Source organism: Sceloporus occidentalis, unplaced genomic scaffold (genome assembly GCF_023333645.1).
Source record: "Sceloporus occidentalis isolate IW3139 unplaced genomic scaffold, rSceOcc1.0.p SCAF_316, whole genome shotgun sequence".
Lineage (NCBI taxonomy): Eukaryota > Metazoa > Chordata > Lepidosauria > Squamata > Phrynosomatidae > Sceloporus > Sceloporus occidentalis.
The window spans coordinates 607,226-634,761 of record NW_028317296.1 but is presented as its reverse complement, the minus strand read 5'-3'; the positions used below and the strand labels follow the sequence as shown (position 1 = coordinate 634,761).

General features: G+C 39.7%; 1 protein-coding gene across 1 annotated transcript in view; it reads right to left on the bottom strand.

Moving 5' to 3' along the window:
* Window positions 1-4,653: 4,653 nt before the first annotated feature.
* The window catches only part of LOC149274862 (tyrosine-protein kinase receptor-like), a 94,200-nt gene continuing 71,317 nt past the window's right edge, over window positions 4,654-27,536 (bottom strand). Inside the window, exons 5-20 of the mRNA XM_089505184.1 lie at window positions 27,191-27,322; window positions 25,681-25,828; window positions 24,071-24,253; window positions 23,582-23,680; window positions 16,055-16,207; window positions 15,487-15,597; window positions 13,365-13,551; window positions 12,254-12,344; window positions 10,406-10,470; window positions 9,245-9,374; window positions 8,424-8,521; window positions 7,692-7,784; window positions 7,310-7,411; window positions 6,989-7,123; window positions 5,878-5,968; window positions 4,654-5,040 (exon numbers count right to left, since the gene is read on the bottom strand). Of these exons, the coding sequence (XP_089361310.1) occupies window positions 4,654-5,040; window positions 5,878-5,968; window positions 6,989-7,123; window positions 7,310-7,411; window positions 7,692-7,784; window positions 8,424-8,521; window positions 9,245-9,374; window positions 10,406-10,470; window positions 12,254-12,344; window positions 13,365-13,551; window positions 15,487-15,597; window positions 16,055-16,207; window positions 23,582-23,680; window positions 24,071-24,253; window positions 25,681-25,828; window positions 27,191-27,322 (2,205 nt within the window). The remainder of the gene's footprint in view (window positions 5,041-5,877; window positions 5,969-6,988; window positions 7,124-7,309; window positions 7,412-7,691; window positions 7,785-8,423; window positions 8,522-9,244; window positions 9,375-10,405; window positions 10,471-12,253; window positions 12,345-13,364; window positions 13,552-15,486; window positions 15,598-16,054; window positions 16,208-23,581; window positions 23,681-24,070; window positions 24,254-25,680; window positions 25,829-27,190; window positions 27,323-27,536) is intronic.

The following is a 27,536-nucleotide window of genomic DNA, read 5'->3' as shown; positions in this document are numbered from 1 at the left end:
TTACTGAGCGTCACCTCCTCCAGAGTATTAATTTATCATATCAAGGTTTAGTTGCCCAACTGCCAGTTATCTATATCACTGCTGTGTAATTTTCATGGATGTTTGGCCCTCTTGTATAGTTCCATCTGAACAGAATGGGTCTTATTGGGACATGTCTTTTTAGGAGTCCTAGGGGAAGAGCCTTTTGCCCCATCATTAATCTGCCCCTGCACATTAATGACAGAGAGATGTAGAGAGCATCAGTCCACCATTTTTGCGGTAAAATATTTTATCCTATATATTTCTTATATTTTATAGATTTAGCCCCATAAACTTATTCAAGAGTGACAGTTTCCGGCTTAATCAACAAAAGTTTGGGAAACCCTGGATGTGCTGGGCGACCTGGGTACATTTTTATGATTTGTCACTGAGTTAAAAAAATAAGGATTGGTTTTAATGCCCTTTGAAAGACAGATAAACACTACATAAAATACCTATTATACAATAAAAATGGTTGTAAAAAATGTTTAACATCAGGTAAGCGAGATAAATGTTCTGAAAAAAACAAAATGCATAGAATTAATTACATACATTATCCTGGTACACGTGAGTCATGCGTGTTATCCGCACATGCTTGTGGGATGTGATGAGTCTCACGCACAGCTGCGGAATATCACAATCGCCATATGCAAAGATTATGCTCCCTGCCAGCCAGCTGTGTTTAACACAGACCGGCATAGATAATAATAATAATGTATAGAACCTGACCCTCTAGTTTTAGATTACGGCCTCTTGTTATAAACGTCCCTCCTGACGTTTGTTAAATTCCTTTATGTATTTAAATGTCTCCCTCCAATCCACTCTCTCTTCTATCCCTCAAGCTGGACATATTGAGGCCCTTGGGCCTTTCCTTAAAATATAGTACATATCAAGACTAGGGTGACCACATTTTATTTGTGCCATTCAGGGACACACTACGAAGCGCATGAGCATACCTGGGAACTTCTGGGCTCCGGCTACCCGGAGCCTTCCCTTGCGGGACGTGGCCAGGTCTGCACGCTGATGTCAGTGGGTGGTCCCGCTGACGTTAATGGCAGTTCCTGCAGTGCTCACCCGGCAATCTCCGGGTCAAACCCGGAGAGTTCCCAGGTATGCGCATGAGATTACACACACAGGTATATATATATATATATACACACATACACACTGATTCACATATACACACCATCACATACACATAAAATACATTTTATATTATACATGTATATATTTCTCACATAGACATTGATTCACATACACATTAAATACATTTTATATTATATATAAATATCTCGCATACACACTGATTCTCATATACACACTATCGCATACACATAAAATATGTGATATTACCAGACATTACACACACAGTCACACAAACACAGTCACACAAACAGACAAACACAGTCACATACATACAGTCAAACACACGTACCTGGTGCTGGCTCCAGCTAACACTGAACTTGGTGTGAAGGAGGGACTAAACCTATCAGGAGAGGATTCTGAACACTCTGGCAATCAGAAGAGTTGAGAAGTCTCTCCTGATTGGCTGAGACTTCCTTCACTCAGACTTCTCATTCCAGGACACTACATTGTCCCAGATTGAAGTCCCATTGCGGGACTGTCCTGGGAAATCCGGGACATGTGGTCACGCTACCCCTCAGCCCTTCCTTATAATAAATATCAAGACCCCTCACCTTTCCTTACAGTGCAAATCCATACCCCTCAGCCTTTGCTTATAGTATATATGAAAACCCTGTGGCCTTTACTTACTGTATAGTACATATGGAGACCGCTCTGTGTTTCCTAATAACGCATATCGAGACCCCTAGGCCTTTCCTGATAAAATGTATTGAGACTCCTCTGCCTTTTCTTATAATACATATTAAGACCCCTCTGCATTTCCTCATAATAATTATCAAGATGCCTCTTCCTTTTCTTATAATACATATCAACACTCCTCTGCCTTTTCTTATAATACATATTAAGACCCCTCTGCATTTCCTCATAATAATTATCAAGATGCCTCTTCCTTTTCTTATAATACATATCAACACTCCTCTGTCTTTTCTCATAATACATGTCGAGATCCTTAGGTCTTTCCTTTTCATTTCCCAATGTTTTTATCCTGCAGACTGTTCCCCATTTCAGACGCTCTCTTCTTTATTGACAGGTACAGATATGAAAGTTACTCCTTTTTGGGATCAAAAATTCTTCGTTTGATTCCTTCCCTTTTTTCGATTGACATTTACACCGGCAGAAACCTAGTACATATCTACACAAAAAATCTCATTCATATGGAGCTTTAAATATAAAAACATTTAGAATAATCCCCTAGTTGGTGCAAATTCCCCTATCCCGTATTTCAAAATGGTTTAAAATCTTACTGATTGTCCCTGCTGTAATTCTGACACGTGTGTACCTAATGCTATCCACATCCATGATCCACAAACCATTCAGGCAGCCATTTTTAGGTGTGTGGCCTGGTGATCACTTGCAGTAGTTCCAGTGATTGCTTATTCATGAGGAGACTCCTTGTTTGCCTGCCGGTCCTTTCTGATGTCTAACTCACCCTGTGCTCAGTGGGAGGCACACGGGTGACCTGGAAACCCAGTCTGGTCTGCCCTAAACAGACTTTCATGGACTAGGGGGACTCTACAAGGCGGCAAATGCTCCATGGGCCTGGGACCTAGCCGCATATCTAGAAATAGCTGGATGCCCGCAGACATTTGGAACTGAGTTGCTACAGATGTCTGTCGTCCTACCATGTCGCTCTTTTGGGGTTATACTGGGCTCTTGGGGGATCATAATCGGAGGTAGTTACAGAGAAGGAGCTCATTTGGGAAACCTGGCAACCCTTCCAAACAAACCATACGTGTTCAGTCTATTTTTAATTGTACTGTCATAGACTTTAATATTTAACATGCTAACTGAGGCCTGTAGATTCTGATATGTAACTCTGTTTTTTTTGCAATTTCTTTGAGCATTGCACGGTCTGAGCTTGGGGTGAATTTGCTGGGAAGCCCACCCTTGGGAAGATTGGCAACTGTCTTGAATGTTTTCCAAATTTGAATAATCTTTCTCACTGTAGAATGATGGACTTTAAATTGTTTGGAAATGGATTTTATAGAGGTGGTCACACTTGCTGATGATCAATTAATCACAGGCATTTGATTACCAGCACCTGTCTGCTACTTAGCATCTTAATTCCTATGGAATTAGTAAGGGTGTACTAAGTTTTCCACACATGGCTTGTCCATTTTGGCTTAATTTTTGTTAAATAAATCATGACACAGTGTAATTTGTTGTGTTGTTCTTATTTACCTAATTTTTAGACCTGCTAAAGAACAGATGATAGTTATTATGTCCTGATATGTAAAACCATAGGATCCAAAGAGGATGTACTTTTTTCACATGACTGTAGGTACAAGGAATTTCAGGGATTAGTATTTGAAAGGTTGTTTTTAAAGTGAGACCAGTTAATATGGAAATTCCAGTGCCAGAAATATAGTAGTTTTAATATGTTCAGATGACACAGTTGAGTATCAACCATATCATATTTATTAGTATTACACTATTGCAAACCAGTATTAATAGTATTTCTCTGCTGTATTTTTAGTTTGTATTTTTTACAGTTATTTTATATTATAGTGATAGTTGAGTCATGAAGATATTTGACACAAAACAAAATAGCACAATATGACAAAACATAAAATCAAATCTATTTATTGTAGTTCTACCCGTAAAGCCCTAAAATGTGGGTGAAACTATTTGCATGTTTTTTTTTTTTTAATTTGCAGGTTGCTAACAAATAAGAGGCCAATAAATGAAAAATGCACTGATGCTCTCTAAAGAGACTTACCAGTAGCTTTGGTGAAATGTGGCCCCCCAAACCAAGCTTTTAAGTATCAGCTAAAATGAATGAAGAATTAAAGTTACTGTTCCACCTCCTCTGTCAAACACCTTTACAATTAAATTCAACATTAGGTTAATGGTTTTTTTTTGTATTATTAACTTCCCAAGCCCTTCTCCGAATTAATGGTTTCAATCTCAAATTGAAATTCATGTGTTGTAATGGCTGTATAAATTAATCTACTTTACATTTTTCAGCTGCTGGATGTATTGTGGCCATGAAGGGAGTAAATATATTAAAAGGCTAAGGCGTTAGAATGCCTTCATTACATTGGTTATAACAAAATAATATTGACTGTTAACTGAGCATCTTAACACAACAGCCTGGGTTTACATGGTATAAAAATGTTACATATTGTATATAAGTATATTCCCCTATAACCAGGGAATCATATAATTACGGTCACTTTTCATAGCACATTATTGCCATTCTAAATACAAAATAAAATCAAAATAAAAATTCATCATTGGAAATTAGGTTTGCTAATTCTTTTCATCAAGTCCTTGTATAACTTTTTTCAGAAATATAATTCACAGTGCTGTTTGGCAGTGTCTGAGGTTTTGACGCTCCTTATCCTGCTAATGATTGTTAAAAGTGGCATAGGGGTGCATTGTTTTTTCTTTGGAAATGCTGAAAATACCCAAGTGGTGGGACAGTACCCACACACCTCCAAATCCAAACCTGAGTCTTCGCATCCCAGTATTATGCTGGGGTGCAGGGAGTCAACAGGTACTCTCCATAACCCAAGACCCGTATGTTGGGTTCCACAGGTTTTTGGTTTTGTTTTTCAGTTTGTGTGCCTCCTGGGGCTTTGTCTCTGATAAGGAAATAGGATTTGATTGGAGCCATGATCCTCCTGTTGATTCACGAATGCATGGCAAATTTGGTGACTTAATGTTCCAACCCACCAAATTTTCTACCAGTATCTCCTGGGGAAGCTCTCCAAGTTTATATTCGTTGGGCTGTATGTCTAACAAAGGAGGCAGAGAGGGATTGCTCATTAGGGGTGTCAACCCATTACAGCTGCCTGGCCTCATTACTGTGCTTCCTTCATCTTCAGGGGCAGGCCCACTCTCAACGGGCAGCTCTGTGTTGATGACATCAGGATCCTGAAATTCGAGAAACATAATTAGCGACCTTTCATGTTTTTCATGGCAGCCCCAAACACAAGCTTCCTTATTCAAAGGCCCAACTAGTGTGAAACTTTTTTTTCGAGGTGCTGCTAGAAGCATAACAAAGAGAAGTTGCACCCAGTCCCATATAGGGACCATACATTTTTAGGCATGCCTTTATGTCTGCTTTGGCTCATACAGTGTTGAATTCACTCCAATGTTTTCCCCAAGAACCTATTTTTGATGGGTAGCCTATGTTAGGTGAATCCAACACTGGTTAATATTATGGGCACAAAGTAAAAGAGCACCTATAGAGGATATGTGTTAGTTACTATATATATATATATAAAAAAATCTTTTTGTCATAAAAGGACCTACAGATTGGAAATATAGCTTGCCAATGTTTGCAATCCTAGTCACACTATTCACATTTAGAGTTTATAATTGTATATTGGCGGGATACACATAAAAACTAAAACCGTCATTATAGAATAACTTTTCACCCGCACATTTGCACAGATTAAATTTTAGACTATGCAAAGTTCCACCAAGTGATTTTTTGATGACATGTTACCTTGTGACCATATGCTCCTTACTGTGAGTGCAGTATTAATGGTCACATCCACCCACACACTAGTGCTCACATGGTTGTTCATTGTGCAGCTAGTTACACTATAGAAAATCAAATGCTTGGACAGTTAGGAAGAAAATGTAAATTCAGTGCCCCCTGAGTGTCAATATATATATATATATATATATATATACACGGTTTTCTCTTATAAATCCATATCAATATATTAATATAACATTTAAATTAGCATATGTGTGCTGTACCTGTGTGCAGTAAATAATCCTCTCTAGAATGGTGGAAAAGTTGGGTCGATGATCTGGCGTGTGCTGCCAACACTGGGTCATTATACGATATCTAAGAAAAAAATAACAGATAAATTATTTGAGGCTCAGAGATTAAATCATGTTATGCAGGGCAGCCATGATAAACATGAAAGTTATGTTTCTCATATTTCAGGATCCTGTCATCATGTCTTTGGAGGCACTGCAGAAGTGAGCGCTTTGAAAATGTCCCAAATCTGCTGTGAATGATGGCTGTAATATTTTATTACAGAGCATATTCAATGTGTCTCATATACTTGGGGACGGACCCCTCAACACAGCATGCAGCTGTCCCTCATTTGTGCACAAAATGTTTACACTGTTAAGAGTTTCCACCTAGCCACATACTGCTAAATGTTTACACATTTACGTTTTATAGAGTATTAAGTATACTACTTAATGCTAATACTTAAAGTAGCGACTATTCTCACCAAGTTTCACATACTACTGGATGCATTTTGAGCTTCATACTGAGCACTCGCACCTAGCTTGATCTACTAGTGAACAACTATTCTCGTTTAACTGCTCATTACTGAGGAGGGTGAGCACTTTTAGCCGTTTTTTTCCAGGAAACATATCCATTTCAAATGTTGCTGATCAGCACATGTAAAATGCTGCCCCTGCAATATGTGGGATGTGTTAACTCACAGAACAGCATCAATTACTGTTATACAAACTGGAGGGTGCAATACTTTACATGTGCTGGTCAACAACATGTGAAATGGATCTGTGACTTTAAAAACCTAGATTCCCCCGTTACTGACTGTGCTCACATCTAGCTTCACACACACTAACTGCTTGCATCTAGTTTAACACTTTGACAATGGACTAAACACCCTTTCTAGATAAGGCTATGTCTTATTTTTAGTTTTAATGTTATACCAGCTCAACCCTGCCAAGATATTTGGTTGTAAAGATTGTTGGTATGTGATAGAGTTACAAAAAACACACACCTAGCGCTGCAGGGTTGTCCCATTATGTTGTGATGAATATGGCCCAAAACAGAGTGTTGAACTAGTGAATTAAGCACTATTATTGTGGCTCAAATACTCACACAGGCCCTGGACAGTTTTTAGGAGGATCCATGCGTCCCCCACTTGTAACAAACTCCAGCACCTCTTGGTTGGTTTTGCATGGGTATGGCATGTAGCCCAGAGAAAAGATCTCCCAGAGCAGTACTCCGAAGGACCTGTTGAGACCATCTGGGAGGTAAGCTATGCCACATTACCAAAAAACTTGCTTTATATATATGGAGGGTTATGGAATTAGAACAGAGTGTAATGATCTATTAGTAATAATATCAGGAGAGGTTAAATAATGAATTACATTATTAATATTTCATGTCAGTTTATTTTATTTAACCAATCATCATTACCAGGAGTCTGTTTTAGAGGTGAAGATTCCTTCTAGGAATGCTTCCGGTGGCATCCACTTGACGGGTAGCATAGCTCTCCCTCCTTTACGATAGTAACTTGCCCTAAAACACAATACAGCCAGTGTTATCATCTTGTCAGCTGACCAGCATTCCATAGGTGGCACCCCATTCTTGCATCCTTACACTTACATATGGACAGACCTGTAAAGCGTGCCTTAAATCCCTTAGGCTAAAAGCATTCATTTATGAGGCACTGGCTACCTAAACTTGGTTATATGATACTTTTGGAAATACAGTGAGAACTGTAGAGTTATATAAGGTTATATATAAATTATAAAATTCATAGGGTCAAAAGAGGCAGTTTCTTTAAGCGTTTCTTAACCTGTAAATATCGCGAGCCATCCCAAAGTCTCCAATCTTGGCCACACGCCCAGTGCCACTATATGTGAGAAGGCAGTTGCGGGCGGCAATATCCCTATTCAGAAAAAAAAGAGGAATGATAAAATTAGGTCAAATTAACACACAAAACTACACCAAGGCAGTGAAAAGTGAAAGAGTTTGTTCTACAGCCTACTGAACATTTCTATAGTGTCTCATGTTGTTTAAAACAGCTCCAGCACACCAGATTTTGACACACCAGCTTTTTCCTCTCTTTAACAAGATGAAACAAGAGTGTTTCTATGTGTCCCAAACTTTAAAGGGGACTTGCCACTTAAATGGTACTTATGATCTGAGGCATAACTAGGAATCTAAAGTACTAATTCATATGCAAACTGCAAAAGTTGTAATAGATTTGGTTTGTGATGTTGCAGCGCAGTAAAGCAAAGTTTTTCATTTGATCTATACATCTGCTTAATATTTTGCCACTTGTACCTTTTGTAAAATAACCCTGTGAATTCCAGTCCTAGAACAAGACAGTTGTGTTGCTATAAGTGGGGGTTTAGATTTTAACCCCCTCATCAGTAATTCATGTGTATATTATTTTGTATTTAAGCAGTTATTGTTTTAATTTGTACATTGTATCAATGTGAGCTGCTACAGGACTATACATAATTAGTAATAATATTTTTGGTGAGTTTATATGTCAGTTGTACCCCACAAATCTCTTCTCTACCTGTGGATGAACTGGTTCTCTTCCAGATACTTGCAGCCACAAGCTATATCCCTGGCCATATTCAACAGGTCCAGCATGGTTAAGGAGGAAGGCTGATTCTGGAAATGGATAAGGTCAGTGAGAATGGAGGACAGATATTTGATGTCAGTACATAACCATACTTGTTGTTATTTACAGAAACAGAAAGGATTTTATGATCAGAATCATTCAATCAACAACCATATTTTCGATTCATTGGGGCAAAATGTTTTCATTGTTGTATTGTTCGCTTTTCCAATTACACATGAAACGGAAAAATACATGCGGCTTTGTAACCATTGATGAGTAACGCCATGGTGGGATTTTTTAATATGTTACTAAGAAAGTTCATATAGGTTAGGGGTGATGGATACATAGAAAAAACTGTGAAATCCTACAGCTGGCCTTCTTTTTAATGCTTTATTTATTGGATATCAACAACTCATAAGCAACTATAAACTGAATTTGGTGGATTATTTCTGAGATATAAGTAACAAACAAATAGAAAGCAGAATGTCCCAATCATAGGACATTTGCTTGCTTTTTTCATACTTCATAATGAGTACTCATACTGAATAATGATATTTTTCTCTCATTTATTAAAGAATAAGTCCACAATAGATTTCCATGCATGTTACATGTTACAAGTCCAGTTATTGCTTTGTGTAGAGTAATTGAAATTCAAACCAAGAAACCAACGGTGCCAATCTCCAGGCCTTATTTATGGATAAAGATGAAAAATTCAAGGCCTGGAGAACATCCAATCTGAAAACAGACAACACCATGTATTAATGTAGACTTACCACCCAAGGCCGATTCTGCCTTAGAAAGGTTTTCATATCCCCACCAGACATAAGCTCCAGTAAGATAAAACGAGGTAGGGTTTGAAGACTCACTCCAATACAACGCACAATGTTCTGGTGACTGAATTTACTGGGTAAATGAATAAGATATGTTATACACTTGCCAAGTGTCATGACATCTAAGCCTCATTCTTTCTGAGATTAGCATAAAACTAGAAGAACATATTTAAAAACTAAAAGAGCAGCACAAAATGTACTCAGGGATATGCTGAGTGTCCATCTTTATAATTAGTATTTTAGCAGCACTGCTTCATGCAGTACAATGTTTCACCACTAGATGGCAGGCACTCAGATATAATCAAATTAGGGAGGCACACTATAGCAGATTAGCTCTGCTGGAGTTATCACTCAGAGTTAGAAGTTTGGACATTTTGTGGCACTTTAACCATTAAATCAAAATTGACACATACAGGGTGACACCAGTGACTAGACAGGCTGGATGTAACATGTATTATCAATAACATAGTGAAGAGGCACAGATATGTGTTTGGGAGGACATTGGTCATTGTACTATTAAAATTGGCTTAATTTGCACTAGATTTGAGAAGAACATTGAGGGTGAGCTGTCTTTAGTTGAGCAGTGCAAATTTTGAACGTTTCAGTAGTAAAGAGTGATTAGGTTATGAGTGCATCACAGTGCTCTATAGTCCTAAAAAGTCACTGTAATATATATAGAAACATCATATGTAAATTAACTTGTGTCCATAAAGTACACTCTTCCTAATTTTTTCTAAATAGCTGTCATCAGGGCTGGTCTGGGAATGACAAGTTTGCCTTGTCGATGGCTGGATATGACAGGCTCCACGTTACGTTTTTATGCTCATGTAGTGTGTGGTTGAACGTATCCAGACACTGGCTGCACACTGCAGCACCCAATCTGATCTGGTGAGTATGGAGCGTTGTCAGTCAGTGACAAATGGGGCATTTGCCCAGTGTGGCAGATGGCAAGTTTGCGCCTGGGTGTCAACAGGTCTAAAAAAAACTCACAACATCTTTGCTAAAGCCTTGCTCCCTAGTCTCTGACATCTACACTAAAAACTTTAGAAGATAAGAGGATTGTAAGGGGATTTTTTTTATTTGTTTCACCAGAAAGCTTGTTACCTGATTATAAGTGCCTCCATGAGAAAGTCCATCTCATCCTGTTCAGAACAGATTTCTGGCAGAGTCTATTAAATTTCCCAAGAATTGAAATAGAAAAACAAGGGAAAAAGTCAAACTATTAGTCTATGTATTAAGCCCATACAAATAAATTATGGATCACTTAAAAGTTGGATTCCTGCAATGACTCGAGGTTTGTGTAATTAGGAGCTTTACCGGAAGACATCAAAATTGAAATGTCATGTTTATACAGATGTATTGCATTGTTCCATTTTTAAATACTTTCTTAAGTGTGTATCAAGCATCAGAGATCATGATCTTTTAGTACAATCTAATTATATTATAATGAATAAATATGTTTTATGATGTTCAAATTTGTTCTATGTTGGGAAAGTTAATTACTATTACACGCATATATTTAGACTCAAAGGGAACTTTTGTGTAAAGCACATGATCAGCAAAGAACTAATGTCATAATTATATTATCCTCAATGACTTCTTCAAGTGGTCTTCCCCATTGATGTTTTTTAACAGAACTAAGTACATTAGTACAGCAATTCACTTATCCAGGTTAAATTCACTTTATGTAATAGATTAGATTTTACCAACCTAAATACCGTATTGGCTCGGATATAGGCCGCCCCCGTATATAGGCCGCACCCTAAAAGTTTGGTGCTTTTTTAAAGAAAAAGTTTTTTTCTTTAAAAAAGCACCAAAAAAACATGCTGCCACTCTGTCTCCCCCCCCAAGATATGCTGCCACTGTCCTCCCCCCCCCCCGAGATATGCTGCCACTGTCCTCCCCCCCGAGATATGCTGCCACTGTCCTCCTCCCCCCCGAGATATGCTGCCACTGTCCTCCTCCCCCCCTCCCGAGATATGCTGCCACTGTCCCCCCCCGAGATATGCTGCCACTGTCCTCCTCCCCCCTGAGATATGCTGCCACTGTCCTCCCCCCCCCTCCCGAGATATGCTGCCACTGTCCTCCCCCCCCGAGATATGCTGCAACTGTCCCCCCCCCGAGATATGCTGCCACTGTCCCCCCCCCGAGATATGCTGCCACTCTGCCCCCCCCCCCCGATTTACCAGATCAGACTCCCAGGTGTCTTGCGGCGCCGGCGGGGGACATCTACGCAATACGCGTATACAACTTCCGGTGCCAGCACTCAGCGGATGTGCCGGCACCGGAAGTTGTATACGCGTATTGCGTAGATGTCCCCCGCCGGCCCCGAAGACACCCGGGAGTCTGCTCTGGTAAGTCTTGGGGGCAGAGGTAAAACGCATCGTGCGGGCAGGTCTGAGCGTATCGGAGAGTAGGATACGGGTCCCCTGCACCGCTGCGGGGGATCTGTATCCTAACCCCGCTGCCTGCCCGGCACTAGACCCCGAATATAGGCCGCACCCCCACTTTAAAGACTTAAAGTGGGGGAAAAAAGTGCGGCCTATATTCGAGCCAATACGGTATGTTTTATTTCTTTTCCAATATTCTCCAAACCCATTTATTTAATAACTACCCACCCCACCTTGTTTTACATAGTGTGAATCCTCTTCAGCAGGCTAGTAAGTCAATGGCACAGATGGATAGGCAACAGGAATAATTCCTGAGGCTCGATACTAGGGAAGAATTCATTGCGACTCCTGCAATGTCTATGTACACATGCGCAGCATTACCCTCATATGAGCTGTTGACCTAATGGTACTACATAAGTGAAATCAGGAGGTGGTCCTTGGGAAAGTGTCCAGCATTTCCAAATGAAACGTGGATTATTTTAAGCATAGAGGAGTATCAATGAATCTAACACTGTTTGACTGTTTTGGGAGTAAAACATATTTTTTTAAAAAAAATACTAACCTTGATTGCTACCTGTAATGGATTAGGATCTCCCGAAATCCCAACCACTAGTCCTTCGTACACTTCACCAAATGCTCCATGACCAAGAGCTCTAAAATTAGGAGGAGATAGAAAACAGAGTGGTTATGTAAGACATCAATTAAATAAAAATGCTATAGTTTTAAAACCTCGAGAAGGAGATACAACGTAAGAAAGTCTCAGTTCTTTTACTCTAAAATAGGGAATAACCCTAAGTGGATGAATCATACAAATAAAAGTAAGACTCTACTTTAACTTTTCTTAGTAATAATTCTAAAAACAATCTTATCTCTGTTTTATGTAAACACCCCACACACACACACTATTTCCCCTCTATCTTTCTAAGGCTAAGGCTAAAATAGTTACCACAGAAGGTTCTTTAACATAAGTTCTTGCCTAATCATAGAATGTTCAGAGGTTACCACTACTCTAAAAACTAGACTGTTTTTTAGACTAAATTTCCTATCTGTAAAGAAATTCTAAGACTGGCTGAGAATTTCTCCTCGCTAGTGTTAATAGATGTTCCTGGTTACAAATAAAGCCCAATGTGTGTTTCACCGACATAAATGCTGGCTAGCCCCTAGCCTGCCCCCTTGCATTGGGCATTTTACTTATTTATTTAACTAGACATAGTGCTACCTTTTCCATTAGCTAGTGTGACTGGTTGTAGACAGGAACATCCATAAATAATAATGAGGACCAAACAAAGGTTCCTGCATGACTACGAGGATGTCATAGGGCCATCTGCCAGAGAGGAAGGAGTCTTATGGATTCTTATCACAAGACACAGGGCAAGAGAGCTTACATTGGCACATCCAATTCTATGTCCCCTAAGCCAATGCCCCAGGGGCACCATCCTTGTTGCTCTTGTGTTTATTACATGGCTTCATGCGTACATCATGCTAGGCATGAGTAGCAGTTTCTTAATCAGTTTTAGAAAGGCAGAAAATACAATATGACATGCTTGTTCCTTTTCACTGGAATAGCCATGCAGTGCTGAGCTCCATAGGTTATCTTTGTTTGCCTCGCATCATTCTCCACTTCCACCTTAACCTGATATAAAGTAGGACAGTCAGTGTGAATTTACACATACTTGAGCAGGGTGATGTTTTTACGTGGAACTTCCTTCAGTTCACTCAGACCAGCTCCCTTCCCAGCAAAGCAGTAGTTAGGATTGTAATCAGTCATGATGATTGAGCTGCGGATTTTACTCAGTTTGTACTCTGTGCTCTGTAACCGAACGCGAGCTCCTTCCAGCTGCTTCTTCTTACGGTGGTAAACTAAGTAAAGGAAGAGAACAATTACAGAAGGGCATGGGATGGAGGGAAATTGACATTTACAGAATGTGGACCACCAGCATTTTTTTAACGTTTTTAAGTTTTAGGCAATAGTTTTTCCTTTCTGTGAATGTTCAGGCAGTTAACAGAAGGCTAGTAGCAAAGCCAGTAGGAACAATGTTTCACTATGACATGCGCAACCTACGTCTATGCTGATTTTTTTGCAGTGTGTGCAATTCACACAGAGTGACAATGAAAAACAGACACATACACACCTTATGGTTTGTGCCTTGAGATAATATATTTATCTAGAAATCGTTAATATCTAATAAAATCATACCACGGTGTCAAAACATTTGTTCTTATTAACACAAGTTCCACAGTACACTAAGTCACGCCAGTCCCCTTCTAGGACTACACTGCTTCTCCCTCTTACTGAATGAAGTTTTACAGTAGCTTTGCAGAGTGTCATAGTATGTTTCTATAACAGACAGCAACCATTTAGAAGACCACAAGATACAAGATGCACGTAGCATAGGGGCTGGTGGATATACAGAATGGATGTTTTAACTTATAAAAGGTCATCTTAAAATAAGTATTGACTTCATGGTTACATTTGCAGGTTGCAGTAATTGCGTTGGCATTAGAATAAGCCTTATCAATAAGAAAAGATTACAGGGTAGTAATATGATGGGTGACAGTGAAGTATCTGAATATAAAAGCTATACAAGGTGCTTTCCATATGATTTTCTGGGGCTATATTTGAGTACTTTCTAAGCTCTGTTTCTCACTTGGGACACAGAAAACTGAAAAATAAAATTAGTAATCTGATCAAGAAGGATCAAGTCATTTGAAATCTCTCCAGGGATGGAAACCTCCAAGCAGGGACAGGGTCTTATTTTCTGGACATCTTCTGCTATAACAGCCAGCAACCATTTAGAAGACCGCATCCCAGCATACAAGTGGCATAGATGTTAGTGGAAATACAGAATGGGTGTTTTAACTTATGAGTCTGTATGAGTCTTTGCAAAAATGTTATAGTCTTTGAAATGTTACATTCACATTTTCCTTGAATTCTAGAAATGAATTAGATATTTTCCAAATTAATACATTTTATGGAGCGTTATTCTCTTGAAACACACATCCCCATAAATCTGAGTGCAGATTGACTCATTGAGGTTTGCACTTTGAATTTAAGGGCTTACTTGATCTATTGATAGTGAAAAGTTTGAGTTTGCATCATCTAATTCCACATTCTGTCACAGTGAAGTCATATTTTTAAACAGGGATTTGTGGACTAAGGGAGGTCTGAACAAGGCGCAAAACTGGATAAGCATGCATTATGAAGAGCAACCAAAGCAAGTTTCTCATGCAAAAGGGATCAATATCACCCTACCCAAAATATAGTGATGTAAGATGTTTTAATGAGAGAACTTTAATTGTTAATACTATTTATTTCCACCCCACAAGCCATTGGCAGATAACTGAGTAAATAAAAGGGGTCAATTTCCAGGAATGTGAAAAAATCTTATCCCACCAGCAAATCTATATTTTATTTCAAGCAGATAATTACAAAACGGCTTGTATCATAAAGCTCACAAATCATCTTTCACAAAAAGTCAATACGCACATTTTTCTTGCATTCATTTTCTTTGTCCCACGTCATCACGCCGAGAACGGAACACTAGCATGGAGTAATGTGTTTGTTGGAAATGTTTTACTGTGGAAAATGATTGATCTTATGATCTCATCACCTACTCTTACCAATATTGCCTTTTAAACTGACATAAGTAACTGTGCGTCTACACACATCTATAAACAATTTATTAAACAGCCAAGTGAGCTCTGACAGTTTGTAAATAGTTCCCAACTAAGCTCGGAATTATAATTTTTTTAATGGTTAAAAAATACAAAAGAATTATGAAAAGTGGTACAAACCAAATGATAAACTTCCACAGGCGAAGATTAATCCAAGGATCACAGTGGCAACAAGGACAGCTAGGATGAGTGGCAGTGAAAGCTGCCTTTCAGCAACAAGACCTTTCGGAGCTGCAACCGAGGAAGAGCAGAGTTTATTTGAGACCGATGGGTCCTTCCCTTTCATATTAAAATGTACTTTTTTAAAGGGAACTCTTCAAAAAAGCTAAAGGTCATATTTTCTCATGAACTGATTTTCCCACAAGGGTTCCCAAGTAGAACAATGAAATAATGAGTTTCACTAACAAAGCTTTCAGAATGTGTTCATTAATAATCTAATCTGAAATGTAACAAAAAGATGGTAACCTTGTGTAAAAAGGAATTATATTTCTATTATATGTGAAGACAATTCTAATGGAATGTAAAAAATGTTCCAGTGTTGAATATTCAACATGTTTTTATTTTTAATAAAAGGGCTATGTTTCAAAGCCGCACAGTGGTTTACTCCCTTGACGTATTTACACCTGAATGCAGTATTGCTGGACAGATCCTTACTTATACATGTGACATTGCCCTTTGCCATCCTTACCTATACATGTGATGTTGTCCTTTGCCAGCACAGTCCCAGGCTGACAAACACACACAGCTTTTTTGCGGCTTTCATCTCTCTTACAATTCCCAGAATTACAGTGACTACAGTTCAAGTTAAACTCAATGTGCACTCCTCCATGGTTCTCCTCAACTAAAGAAACCAAAGCATATAAAACATATATTATTGAAATGAATGGATAATAATTTATTTAATGAAAAAATACTTTAATTGATTTAACATTATTTTCAGGGACATACATGGCTTTCTATGCAAAGTTCTATACAGGCCCTGTCTCTTAATCATTCTGTCTGTTATACAGGGCTATATGTTGTGTGCACAATTCCACTAGATACCCCCTACTACTAGAGCCATCCATGGTCCATGTGGGCTCTCACCCAGTTCTCCCGGCCAACCAGGCTCACTCAAAGCACTTACAATGTCATGGACTGTTCTGGGTTTTTACAAGAAATTTCAGCTGCCACCAATTAACTTTATGAGAAGACTTTTAGTTAAAGCTTTTCAGTTGTGATGAATAAAGGTATTTATTTAGTAAATACTTAGGTTTAACCTATGCTAAACTTGAGAATCACTCATGGCTTAAAGTGAGAGCTCTCAATGAACTGACCATTTTCCAAGCAACTCGTGACTTCTGTGAGTTGCAGCGCAGCGCGGTACAATGGGTAAGCAGGACATAACAAGTAGTACATCATATAACAATTTCACTTACAGAAACAAGAGTTAAAAGGGGGGTCCAAGAAGCTTACAAACTAGAGGAAATTAGAGTGTATTACACAAGTGCTAAATGTGCCACTGTTACAGATGGACCAGCCACGCTAGTGTAAGTATTGGAGGAAGGCAGGAGAGGGACTAGGAAAGATGAGCTAAAGGAACATGATAGGAAGGGTGTTAACGTTCATAGGAGTACATAAAGAAGTGGGTCTTGAGGAATATTTTGAAGGACCGGAGGCAGGGGGAAGACGGATAGGCAGGGAGATGGCATTCCAGAGGATAGGGGCATCTGTGACAAATATTGCAAGTGTGCATAAGAGCTATAAATCAGAGGAGAGGACACAAGTAGATCACTGGATGAGCGGAGAGACGAGTGAGGAGATATTGGAACTGCTATGAAGAGCTTTAAAAGTAAAAGTCAGGATTTTGAAATGAAGGGGAGAGGAAGATAAGTCTGGCAGCCGCGCTCATGGTGTATTGTAGAGGGTCAAGATGGGTAAGAGGGAGAAAACCTAAGACAGAGTTACAATAGACAAGGTGGGAGATAATAAGGGCATGGACAAGAGCCTTAGTGACATCTTGTGTTAGGAAAGGATGAATGCAGGCAATGTGTCAGGAACCAATTTTTCGCTGCCTGAACCATGGCTTTTTTATAGCTGTGGTGTTTACATCTGCGACCACTAGTGGCCACCCTCCACCCTCTGGAGCACTCAGAACTCAGGTGTGCCTTGTTACCTGGGTTGAGCCCTAGTCTACATCCAGCTGGGCCTTGTTACCTGGATTACCCTGCCTTTATGAACCTGCCCTGCCCTTCAGTCAGGGCCTTTGTATTGAAGTCTATGGACCTTCCTGCTGTGGCTCTGCACCTGTACTGTTCCTGGTTCCCTGCTTTGTGTCCTTCCAAGTGTACTCCCTGCTTTGTGTCCTTCCAAGTGGACTCCCTGCTTAGTGGACTCCCTGCTTTGTGTCCTTCCAAGTGGACTCCCTGCTTTGTGTCCTTCCAAGCGGGCTGTGTGCCTTTTGTACCCTTCCAAGCAGGCTGTGTGCCTTTTGTACCCTTCCAAGCGGGCTGTGTGCCTTTTGTACCCTTCCAAGCGGGCTGTGTGCGTTTCGTACCCTTCCAAGCGGGCTGTGTGCGTTTCGTACCCTTCCAAGCGGGCTGTGTGCGTTTCGTACCCTTCCAAGCGGGCTGTGTGCCTTTTGTACCCTTCCAAGCGGGCTGTGTGCGTTTCGTACCCTTCCAAGCGGGCTGTGTGCGTTTCGTACCCTTCCAAGCGGGCTGTGTGCGTTTCGTACCCTTCCAAGCGGGCTGTGTGCGTTTCGTACCCTTCCAAGCGGGCTGTGTGCGTTTCGTACCCTTCCAAGCGGGCTGTGTGCCTTTCGTACCCTTCCAAGCGGGCTGTGTGCCTTTCGTACCCTTCCAAGCGGGCTGTGTGCCTTTCGTTCCCTTCCAAGCGGGCTGTGTGCCTTTCGTACCCTTCCAAGCGGGCTGTGTGCCTTTCGTGCCCTTCCAAGCAGGCTCCCTGCCAAAAGACTTATTACCGGTATTTATTTTGCCATACGCCCGGTTTCTTGCTTTGACTGTATTACCCTTATTTGCTGGTCCTGTTATATACATAAAATACACTGCATTACCTGGAATTCTGCTTGTGGTGTCTTTGTTTGCATAATCATGCACCGTGGGTTACATACTGAACCCCAAGTATCCCCTGCGCATGGGCTCCTACCCGACCTGATCACCCGTGTCCTGACACAATGTTTATAAGAAGGAGACAGCAGTTTTTTGAGACAGACTGAATCTGGGGGTGACCATTGATATTGAGGGAAACTGATGAGATGTTAGCATCCAGTTAGAGACAGAGACAAAGCCAGTCTAAGACAGAGGGAGATAGATCAGGAGAGGATATGTAGATCTGTGAAACATCAGCATACAGGTGGTACTGAAAGCCAAAGGTCGAGATCTCTAAACTCATCAGAAAATGTTTAATTTTTGACCTCCTTTCTATCAAGGTGTTATAAAACTTAAAGTTTGTGAAGGTATATTAGCGTATATTTTAGCTAAATTGATGCGGTGGATACAGTAAAACCTTAGGTTCTTAGAAAGCTAGGATATCCAATCCAAATCTAAATTCTTAATACATTCATTTACAAAGCCTTTTCTCTTCATGCCATACATAGACAGCATCACACTCTATATACATTATAATATGACATGTGTTTCTTAATAAAGCACAAAATAATGCCCTTCCTCCGCATCCATGGTTTTGCTTTGTCACACCAGGTGGTGTGACAGCTCGCCTTCTTTGATTGTATTCCTCTAGATTGCAAGCTTGTGAGCAGCTTCCTCACTACCTAATGCATCAATCGGTCTTAGTCTCTCAAGTCTTGTCATATACCCTGAATATACACTCACTGGCCACTTTATTAGGTACACCTTGCTAGGACCGGGTTGGACCTCATTTTGCCTTCAGAACTGCCTTCATTCTTAGTGGCATACTTTATACAAGGTGCTGGAAATATTCCTCAGAGATTTTGGTCCATATGGACATGGTGGCATCACGCAGTTGCTGTAGATTTGTCGTCTGCACATCCATGATTCAAAGATCCCGTTCCACCACATCCCAAAGGTGCTCTATTGGATTGAGATCTGGTCACTGTGGAGGCCATTGGAGTACAGTGAACTCATTGTCATGGTCAAGAAACCAGTTTAAGATGATGTGAGCTTTGTGACATGGTGCATTATCCTGCTGGAAGTAGCCATCAGAAGACTGGTACACTGTGGTCATAAAGGGATGGACATGGTCAGCAACAATACTCAGGTAGGCTGTCGCGTTTAACCAATGCTCAATTGGTACTAAGGGGCCCAAAGTGTGCCAAGAAAATGTCCCCCACACCATTACACCACCAGCAGCCTAAACCGTTGATACAAGGCAGGATGGTTCCATGCTTTCATGTGATTTATGCCAAAGTCTGATCCTGCCATCTGAATGTCACAGCTGGAATAGAGACTCATCAGACCAGGCAGCATTCTTCCAGTCTTCCATTGTCCAATTTTGGTGAGCCTGTGCGAATTGTTGCCTCAGTTCCCGGTTTTAGCTGACAGAAGTGGCATCCGGTGTGGTCTTCTGCTGCTGTAGCCCATCTGCTTCAAGGTTTGATGTGTTGTGTCTTCAGAGATGGTGTTCCATACCTTGGTTGTAACTAGTAGTTATTTGAGTTACTGTTGCCTTTCTGTCATCTCAAACCAGTCTGCCCATTCTCCTCTGACTTCTGACATCAACAAGGCATTTTTGTCCACACAACTGCCTGGATATTTTCTCTTTTTCAGACCATTCTCTGGTAACCCTAGAGAGGGTTGTGTGTGAAAATCCCAGTAGATCAGCAGTTTCTGAAATACTCAGACCAGCCCGTCTGGCACCAACAACCATGCCATGTTCAAAGTGACTTAAATCCCCTTTCTTCCCCATTCTGAGGCTCAGTTTAAACTTCAGCAAGATGTCTTGACCACGTCTACATGCCTAAATGCATTGAGCTGCTGCCATGTGATTGGCTGATTAGCTATTTGTGTTAACAAGCAACTGAGCAGGTGCACCTAATAAAGTGGCCAGTGAATGTATGTATCCTAAGAAGCACTGTGTACATTGTTGGAGCTATAGAAAAGATAATAATTATTGTACTAATTATAGGTTAACCTTAAATATAAAAAACACAAGAATTCAGTGCGTACCCAGCAAATACAATTAAAAAAAAACACCTATCTAAACATAGAAAGTGACGGCAGATAAGAACCAGTAGGCCCATCCAGTCTGCCCAACCTCCGATTACTTTCCTTTAATACTTGCCCTTATCCTATATCTAGCTTGGCCTTATGCCTATCCCATGCTTGCTTAACCCCTTCGTGACAAAGGCTGATTTTACTTTTTGTACCCTTCGTGACAATGGCCTTTTTAACATTTCTGCGCTGCTTGTGTTTAGCTGTAATTTTCTTCTTTCCCGTTTACTGAACCCACACACATTAGATATTGTTTTTTTCAGGACAAGAAGGGCTTTCTTTAGATGACATTGTTTTGATTGTATCATATTATTTACTACTAAAAAAAGTATAAAATATGGTGAAAAATTTAGAAAAAAATGACTGTTTCTAACTTTTAGTTGAAAAATCTTTTACTCATCTATAAAAGGTAATGAAAAAACATGCTAAATGGATTCTACTATTTGTCCTGAGTTTAGAAATACCCAATGTTTTTATGTTTTTTTGCTTTTTTCTACCCATTATGGGGCAATAAGTACAGGTAGCGTTTTGCTATTTCAAAGCCATTTTTCCAAATCTGGTAATTCTTCCCCCCATGTGCCATTTCGGGTATCTTTGAACCCGGCCAATGCAATTTACCCCATCAAATCATATATTTTTGAAAACTAGACAGCCCAGGGTATTCCAAATGCTAGTATTTTAACTCTTTCCATGCACCATATCTACCACCAGTTTTTGTCAAACTTTGTGGTAGTCATTTTTTTGCATTTGTTTTGTCACACACATTTTACTTCAGGTATGAATTAAAAGGTTCTCGTATATGTCACTATCACAAAACACCCCAATATGTGTTCAGCAACATCTCCTGAGTACAGCGATACCTCACATGAATGATTTTGCCTGGCTGTTTGGGGGCAAAAGGGCCACATTTGGGGCATGCGCATTTTTCAATGTTGAACTTTGGCATTTGGGGATTCACTGCCCATGCCCTATTTGGTACATCTTTGAGCCGGGCCATTTCAGTGTGCCCAACAAAACCATATATTTTTCAAAACTAGACACCACAGGGTATTTTAAATGCTGGTATTTTAACTCTTTGCATGCACACATTTTACCACCAGCATGTTTTCAAAGTTTGCAGTAGTATTTTTGTGTGTGTATTTTTCCCACACACACCTACTTTATGTATGAATATACAGCTCCTGGTATATGCCGCTGTCACACGACACCCCATAATGTGTTCAGCAACATCTCCTGAGTGCAGTGATACCCCACATGCATTGGTTTGTCATTTTTGTGGGAACTAAAAGGCCACATTTGGTACGTGTGCATTTTTCTAATTGGAAATTAGGTGTGTGGCCATCCTTCCCCCGGTGTTAATTGGGACGTTGTTGAACCTGGCCAATTCAATTTACCCCATCAAATCATACCTTTTTTAAAAGTAGACACCCCACGGGCATTTAATATGCCAGTATTTTAACTCTTTCCATGCGAGAATTGTTTTAAGCTAATATGCTAATTTTAGGACTTGCTCACAAAAATATATTTTTTATATATATATATTTTTTTTTGTCTTTTTAAAAAAAAAAATGTTAACATTTTTTTTCAACTTGGAGGTTCCCCTGATAGTGACATCAGTGGGAAATGATTTTTACATTTTACTAGTTTTTTACTATTTTTTTTCTAATTATTATTAATTTTATTTTATTTTTTAATTTATTTTTACTAATCACACTGTGATTAGAAAGCTGGGTTCCATTGACTTGCATGGTGAATGCAGTACCTGTATTCAACCTGCAAGTGGAGCCAAAGTTCTCTAGATGGTCTGGACCATCTAGCGAACTTTTAAAATTTGTTGGTTCCTGTTACAGGGCAGCGGCCATCTTGCTTGATGGCGAAGATCACTGGCAGCTGCGGCTGTGGCCGCTCTCCGGAGCGGTCACAGCCCATCGAAAGGTAAGTGTTTGGTGTCGCTGGATGCCTCCTGATCGAGGCATTCCAGCGACACCATTTAAGTTTACGAGGCGATCGTCGATCGCCTCCTAAACGCTTTTAAAACGGGCGTCCGCCGCCATACAAAGTATGGCGGATGTTGACGCCCCGTGGAGGGGCCAGAGATGGCCCCTTCGTTCCGATCGCGGCGTTGCTGAATGCCTCGAGGTCGAGGCATTCAGCAACGTTTTTTGGGTGCAGAAAGCGAAAACAGATCGCTTTCTGCACCCGTTTAAAGACGTGCCGGTCCTGGCACGTCAATTGTCGTAAAGCACATGCTTTTCCGTGTCGTGCCAGGACCGGCAATTGTCGTTAAGGGGTTAAATGACCTTACTGTATTAACATCTACCACTTCTGCTGGAAGGCTATTCCATGCGTCCACTACCCTTTCCGTAAAGTAATATTTTCTGATGTTACCATTAAACCTTTGCCCCTCTAGTTTATGGTTGTGTCCTCTTGTTGTGGTAGTATTTCTCCTTTTAAATAAACTATCTTCCTTTACCTTGTTGATTCCCTTTAAGTATTTAAATGTTTCTATCATATCCCCCCTGTCACGTCTTTTTTCCAGGCTATATAGGTTAAGATCCTTTAACCTGTCCTGGTAAGGTTTATCTTGTAATCCATAAACCATTTTAATAGCCCTTCTCTGCACTTTCTCCAACATTTCTATATCCTTCTGGAGATATGGTCTCCAGTACTGTACACAATACTCCAAGTGAGGTCTCACCAGTGATCTGTACAACGGCATGAGCACTTCCCTCTTTCTAAAGCATAAGTATTGGAGGGTCTATGAGTCTATCAAACTATATGGCCATATATTGCTTAGCCCTCCACTACATCAAAGTACCACAAGCTTGGTGAATCCTGTCTAATTTTCAATGCCTATATTAAAGACTTCTCTTGGTACCATTAACAACATTAACTAATGTTAATGGTACCCCAAATATAGACTGCAGCCCTCTGTGCAGAGCTCGCTTTTGCTTACTGTGCCAAAATGTTTAATAGCACACCCAAACATCATGCTGCCTTTATGTTTAAGAAAGTTATCTTACCTGCCAGGGGATGGATAAAAATTTCTCCAGATGGATGAAAAAATGAAACCCCATCCTGTCCATCAGTGGTGATGTCGTCTGACTGAGACACATATCCACCTATTGCATATAAGATACAGATGATGTAGCATTTACCTTTCACATCTCAGGCTTTGAGTACACACACGTCATGGAGTGAATTAAAAGAAGCTGTGAGGTACGTCAGCACAACTGCTTGAAATCCATGTTTTTTTATCGTCTTTTGCTAGCTATGCGCAAATAATGGGATAATACTCAAACATAGTGCTTTCAAATATTTATGTTTACACATACAGGGTTGGATAAGGCCCAGGGGTGACGTATAGCATAAATTAAGTAAAAGAAGACAAATGCAGAATACTCATGGATATAAATAGCTTTTAGGGCTACAGAAGGTGAGGCATGTCTTCTGAAATGTCTTCTCGGAGAAGATGTGTCTCATCGACGTGGCTTTTTTTAGGGATGCTTTACCTTGGTACCCTCCTCCTCCACCACCAGAAGTGCAGGCACCTCCTCCTCCACCAAAGCCACCAGATGTGTCCCAATGGAGTTTGGCCATTGCTTGGTAGCAGGACTGACCCCCTTCTCCTCCTTCCATAAGGGATCGTCCAGCCCATGGTAGTTCAGTGATGTCACTCCAACCACCTCCCCCTCCTAAACAGGGGAAAAAATTGTAAGCTTACTATATTCTCCTATTTACTTCTATAGCTACTGCTTTTCACTGGTAATCTGACTTTTTAAACATAACCCTAATCTTTCTTTAAGGCCACTGAAGCAAAAAGCCAACATTTTCAGTGGCCAAAGGTGGGTAGTTTTGTTTAGAGCGTGCGCTTAAACAACTTACCTTGGGATGGACTTCACCAAGACTTTTTAAGTGTATATATCGATAACTATTTATGCACATGGATAATGCATTTAGAAGACTAAAGAATACTGATATAATACTAATAATAATACTAATTTAAAAAGGTAGCAGAAAACTAAAATCTGGCCTAAATGTATTTTTGACCAGCCAAACAAACAAAATTTAAAGTCAGTTTTGGAGAATGCACAAACTATCTTGATGCAACCTCCCATACAATACTGTGTATATCTATATAAATGCTGAGATAAAGAATAAAGGGATTTGTTACTATACCCAATATCCTACATTTACTAAAATTAACTAAAATTAACAACTAAACTAAAAGTAGTTTGTCTGTTGGATAGGTACACCAATGTAAGGCCAAACTGTCCTTTGTAAACAATGAGGTTATGACCAGAGAATGTGTGACCTGTCCCCTTGTCAAATAGGATGTATGACTCAAATATCATGGGATTCGACGATTGAAGCAGACAGCACACTGAGAAAGGGGCTTTTTGCCCCATGATATGTTTAAATAAAACTTAGTGACGCTGGTGCATCTAACTTCATTTGACGTGCAGAATATATATATATTCTTTGTTTTCTATTTTCTGGATTAGGTTATTGAATACTTTTAGAGCAATAACTTCCTCTTGTCTCCCAACCTTAGTTGACGTCTGTCACAGAAATTAACTTCACTGAGGTAAAATATATAGAACAAAGTTTCCTTTAAAATAAGGGCAGGGTCTGACTCAGGAACCAAGTCAAAATATGACATATATTTCCCAAGTTCCACCACAGATTGCCATTGGTACTCTAGTTCCCATCTACTATGGTTCCTCAGATAACCATCACACTTGCTAGGTGTCATTGTTTATGAAAGATAGTCCCTCTTGGGGACATAAATCCATTGTCCTTTTATTTCTCCCGATGCCCTATGTTCTATAATGTTTGCTGGGTACCAATTTATCACAGTATTCTACAAACCTCTAGTTATAATTTACATAGGAGCATTATTCTTCTTCTAAAAGCCTTAATTACATAAACAAATATTAATAGATTACAAAGTCACATCCAAAATATTGTTAAAGTCACGTCCCCTACAGACGCTTCTAGCCACAAGATTGTTCTGCATTGGCCATTTGGAATGTTGGTGGATTTAAACAGCCTTAATTGTATATTGTTTGCATCAGAGATCAATCATGTTCATCTCTTGTTAGATACAAGCCTTTAGTACCTGCTGCTCCACTCCTGCCATTGAGCCCAGGAACTGATGTGTTTTTTTCAAACTGCTCCAGCTGTAGGAAGCCATCTGGATTTTCTAAATAGGCCTTTCCTCCTCCACCAGCGGCCACCAGTAATGGAAAAAACACCCCATTTAACTCCTTTAAACAAAACCAGAGAAATGACAATGTTGCTAAAGCAATTGACTTGCGTTCTTATCAGTTTAATAATGGGTACCATTTAGGATGCTAAACACCTGGGCTACAAATACTGAAATTACTAAAATTTGGCATTACAGGCCGTTACTCAATTTTGAGCCTTCTGTGTGCCGCAGAAAACAGCTCCTATGAATATCAATAAAGTCTTTGTATTGGCAGCAAACCCAGTAGGACTCTGTTGGCAATAAATATGTCAAGGACTGCGTTTAGATGAAGCACATGCAAGATCCAGTATGGCTCCAGCTAAAAGTGAACCATCACACAAACTGATACATGCGATACACTACATGAATGCATCACAACTCATGGTTTAGTTAATAGACCATTTTGTGGATACTAACACCAATATTGATAGATAGCTGACACTTTTATATGTTGTTGTTTAAGATAAATATTCATACTATTTCTTGTCTGTGTATACTATGGAGATATACAGATCACTTTTAATTCTTAAGCTTTTCTTTTACTTGGTTTTATGTTACCAAAGAGCAAATTCACCACTCATCATTCAAACTGCTTTCTGATGTGGTGAAATAGGAGATCAGCTAAGGCAATGCCAAGTGGTAGAGACGGTCCCTAGCAGCAAGAGGTAGTGAATTATGAAAATGCTGATACAGTTTAAGCATGAAAAATAAGATACATTTTTTTACGTTTTCTCTTTGCTATGTGTTAATCATTTAATGATTTATTAATAAAGTTTGCAAATTCTAAATAGAAAGAATATTAATAAACAGTCATTTTTCATCTAGCTTGAACCTCCATTTAACTGGCCATTAAAATATTTGAGAATCTCTATATTGTGCACACTGATGAATACAATTTTTATGCACAACAGGAAAAAATATTTATACATTCACCTATATATTAGTTAGGTATAGCACATGAGTGAATCCCATACATACCTATGTGTAAATAAATGAGTGAATGAATTCAATGCTCAGATTCTACCCACAAACAAGCCAGTTATAAGGGAATGCACACCAAGCACATACCTTGTATTAAGTTATTACAGACATTATTAGTAGTAGCTGTCAATGGGCCATTATGAAACAATCTGAGCCCCTGTTTCTCCTATGACGGACCCCATCCCCCAACATAATCTCTTTATCTGAATAATCATTTGCATCTCCTATTTCTTTGGGAATTCACATTTTAACTTGTTAGACATTACAGATTGACTACTAAGCTAAATGACTCTCCTGTTATTAATACTAATAAGAACAAAGGAATGGAAGTTTTATAATTAAACCCTTCATGCTAGTTATACAATGTGATTGATATCACATAAAGGGCTTAATAACCAACCTTAAAGATGTAGGTAGCTCCACCACCACCACCTCCTCCTCCTGCCCAGCCTGGTATAGTCTTGTTGTCTCGATCTTCATCCTCAATGACCGAAGACTCTCCCATGCATATCTCTTCAGTTGCTTTATTCTTCTAAGATATTGACAAATCGGGAGCTTAATTGAGCTTCACCCTCTTATCCTCAGTTTTACTACTATATGCTACATGTCTGCTGCAAGAATACACTAAGTGGAAATTGCAATTTTTCCTTAACAGACAAGTTTTATTCACATTCACTGCCCACTGACAGTGGCTCACATAGTATAAAGTTATTGCCTCTGGAATATTAAACTTCACACTTTTTGTA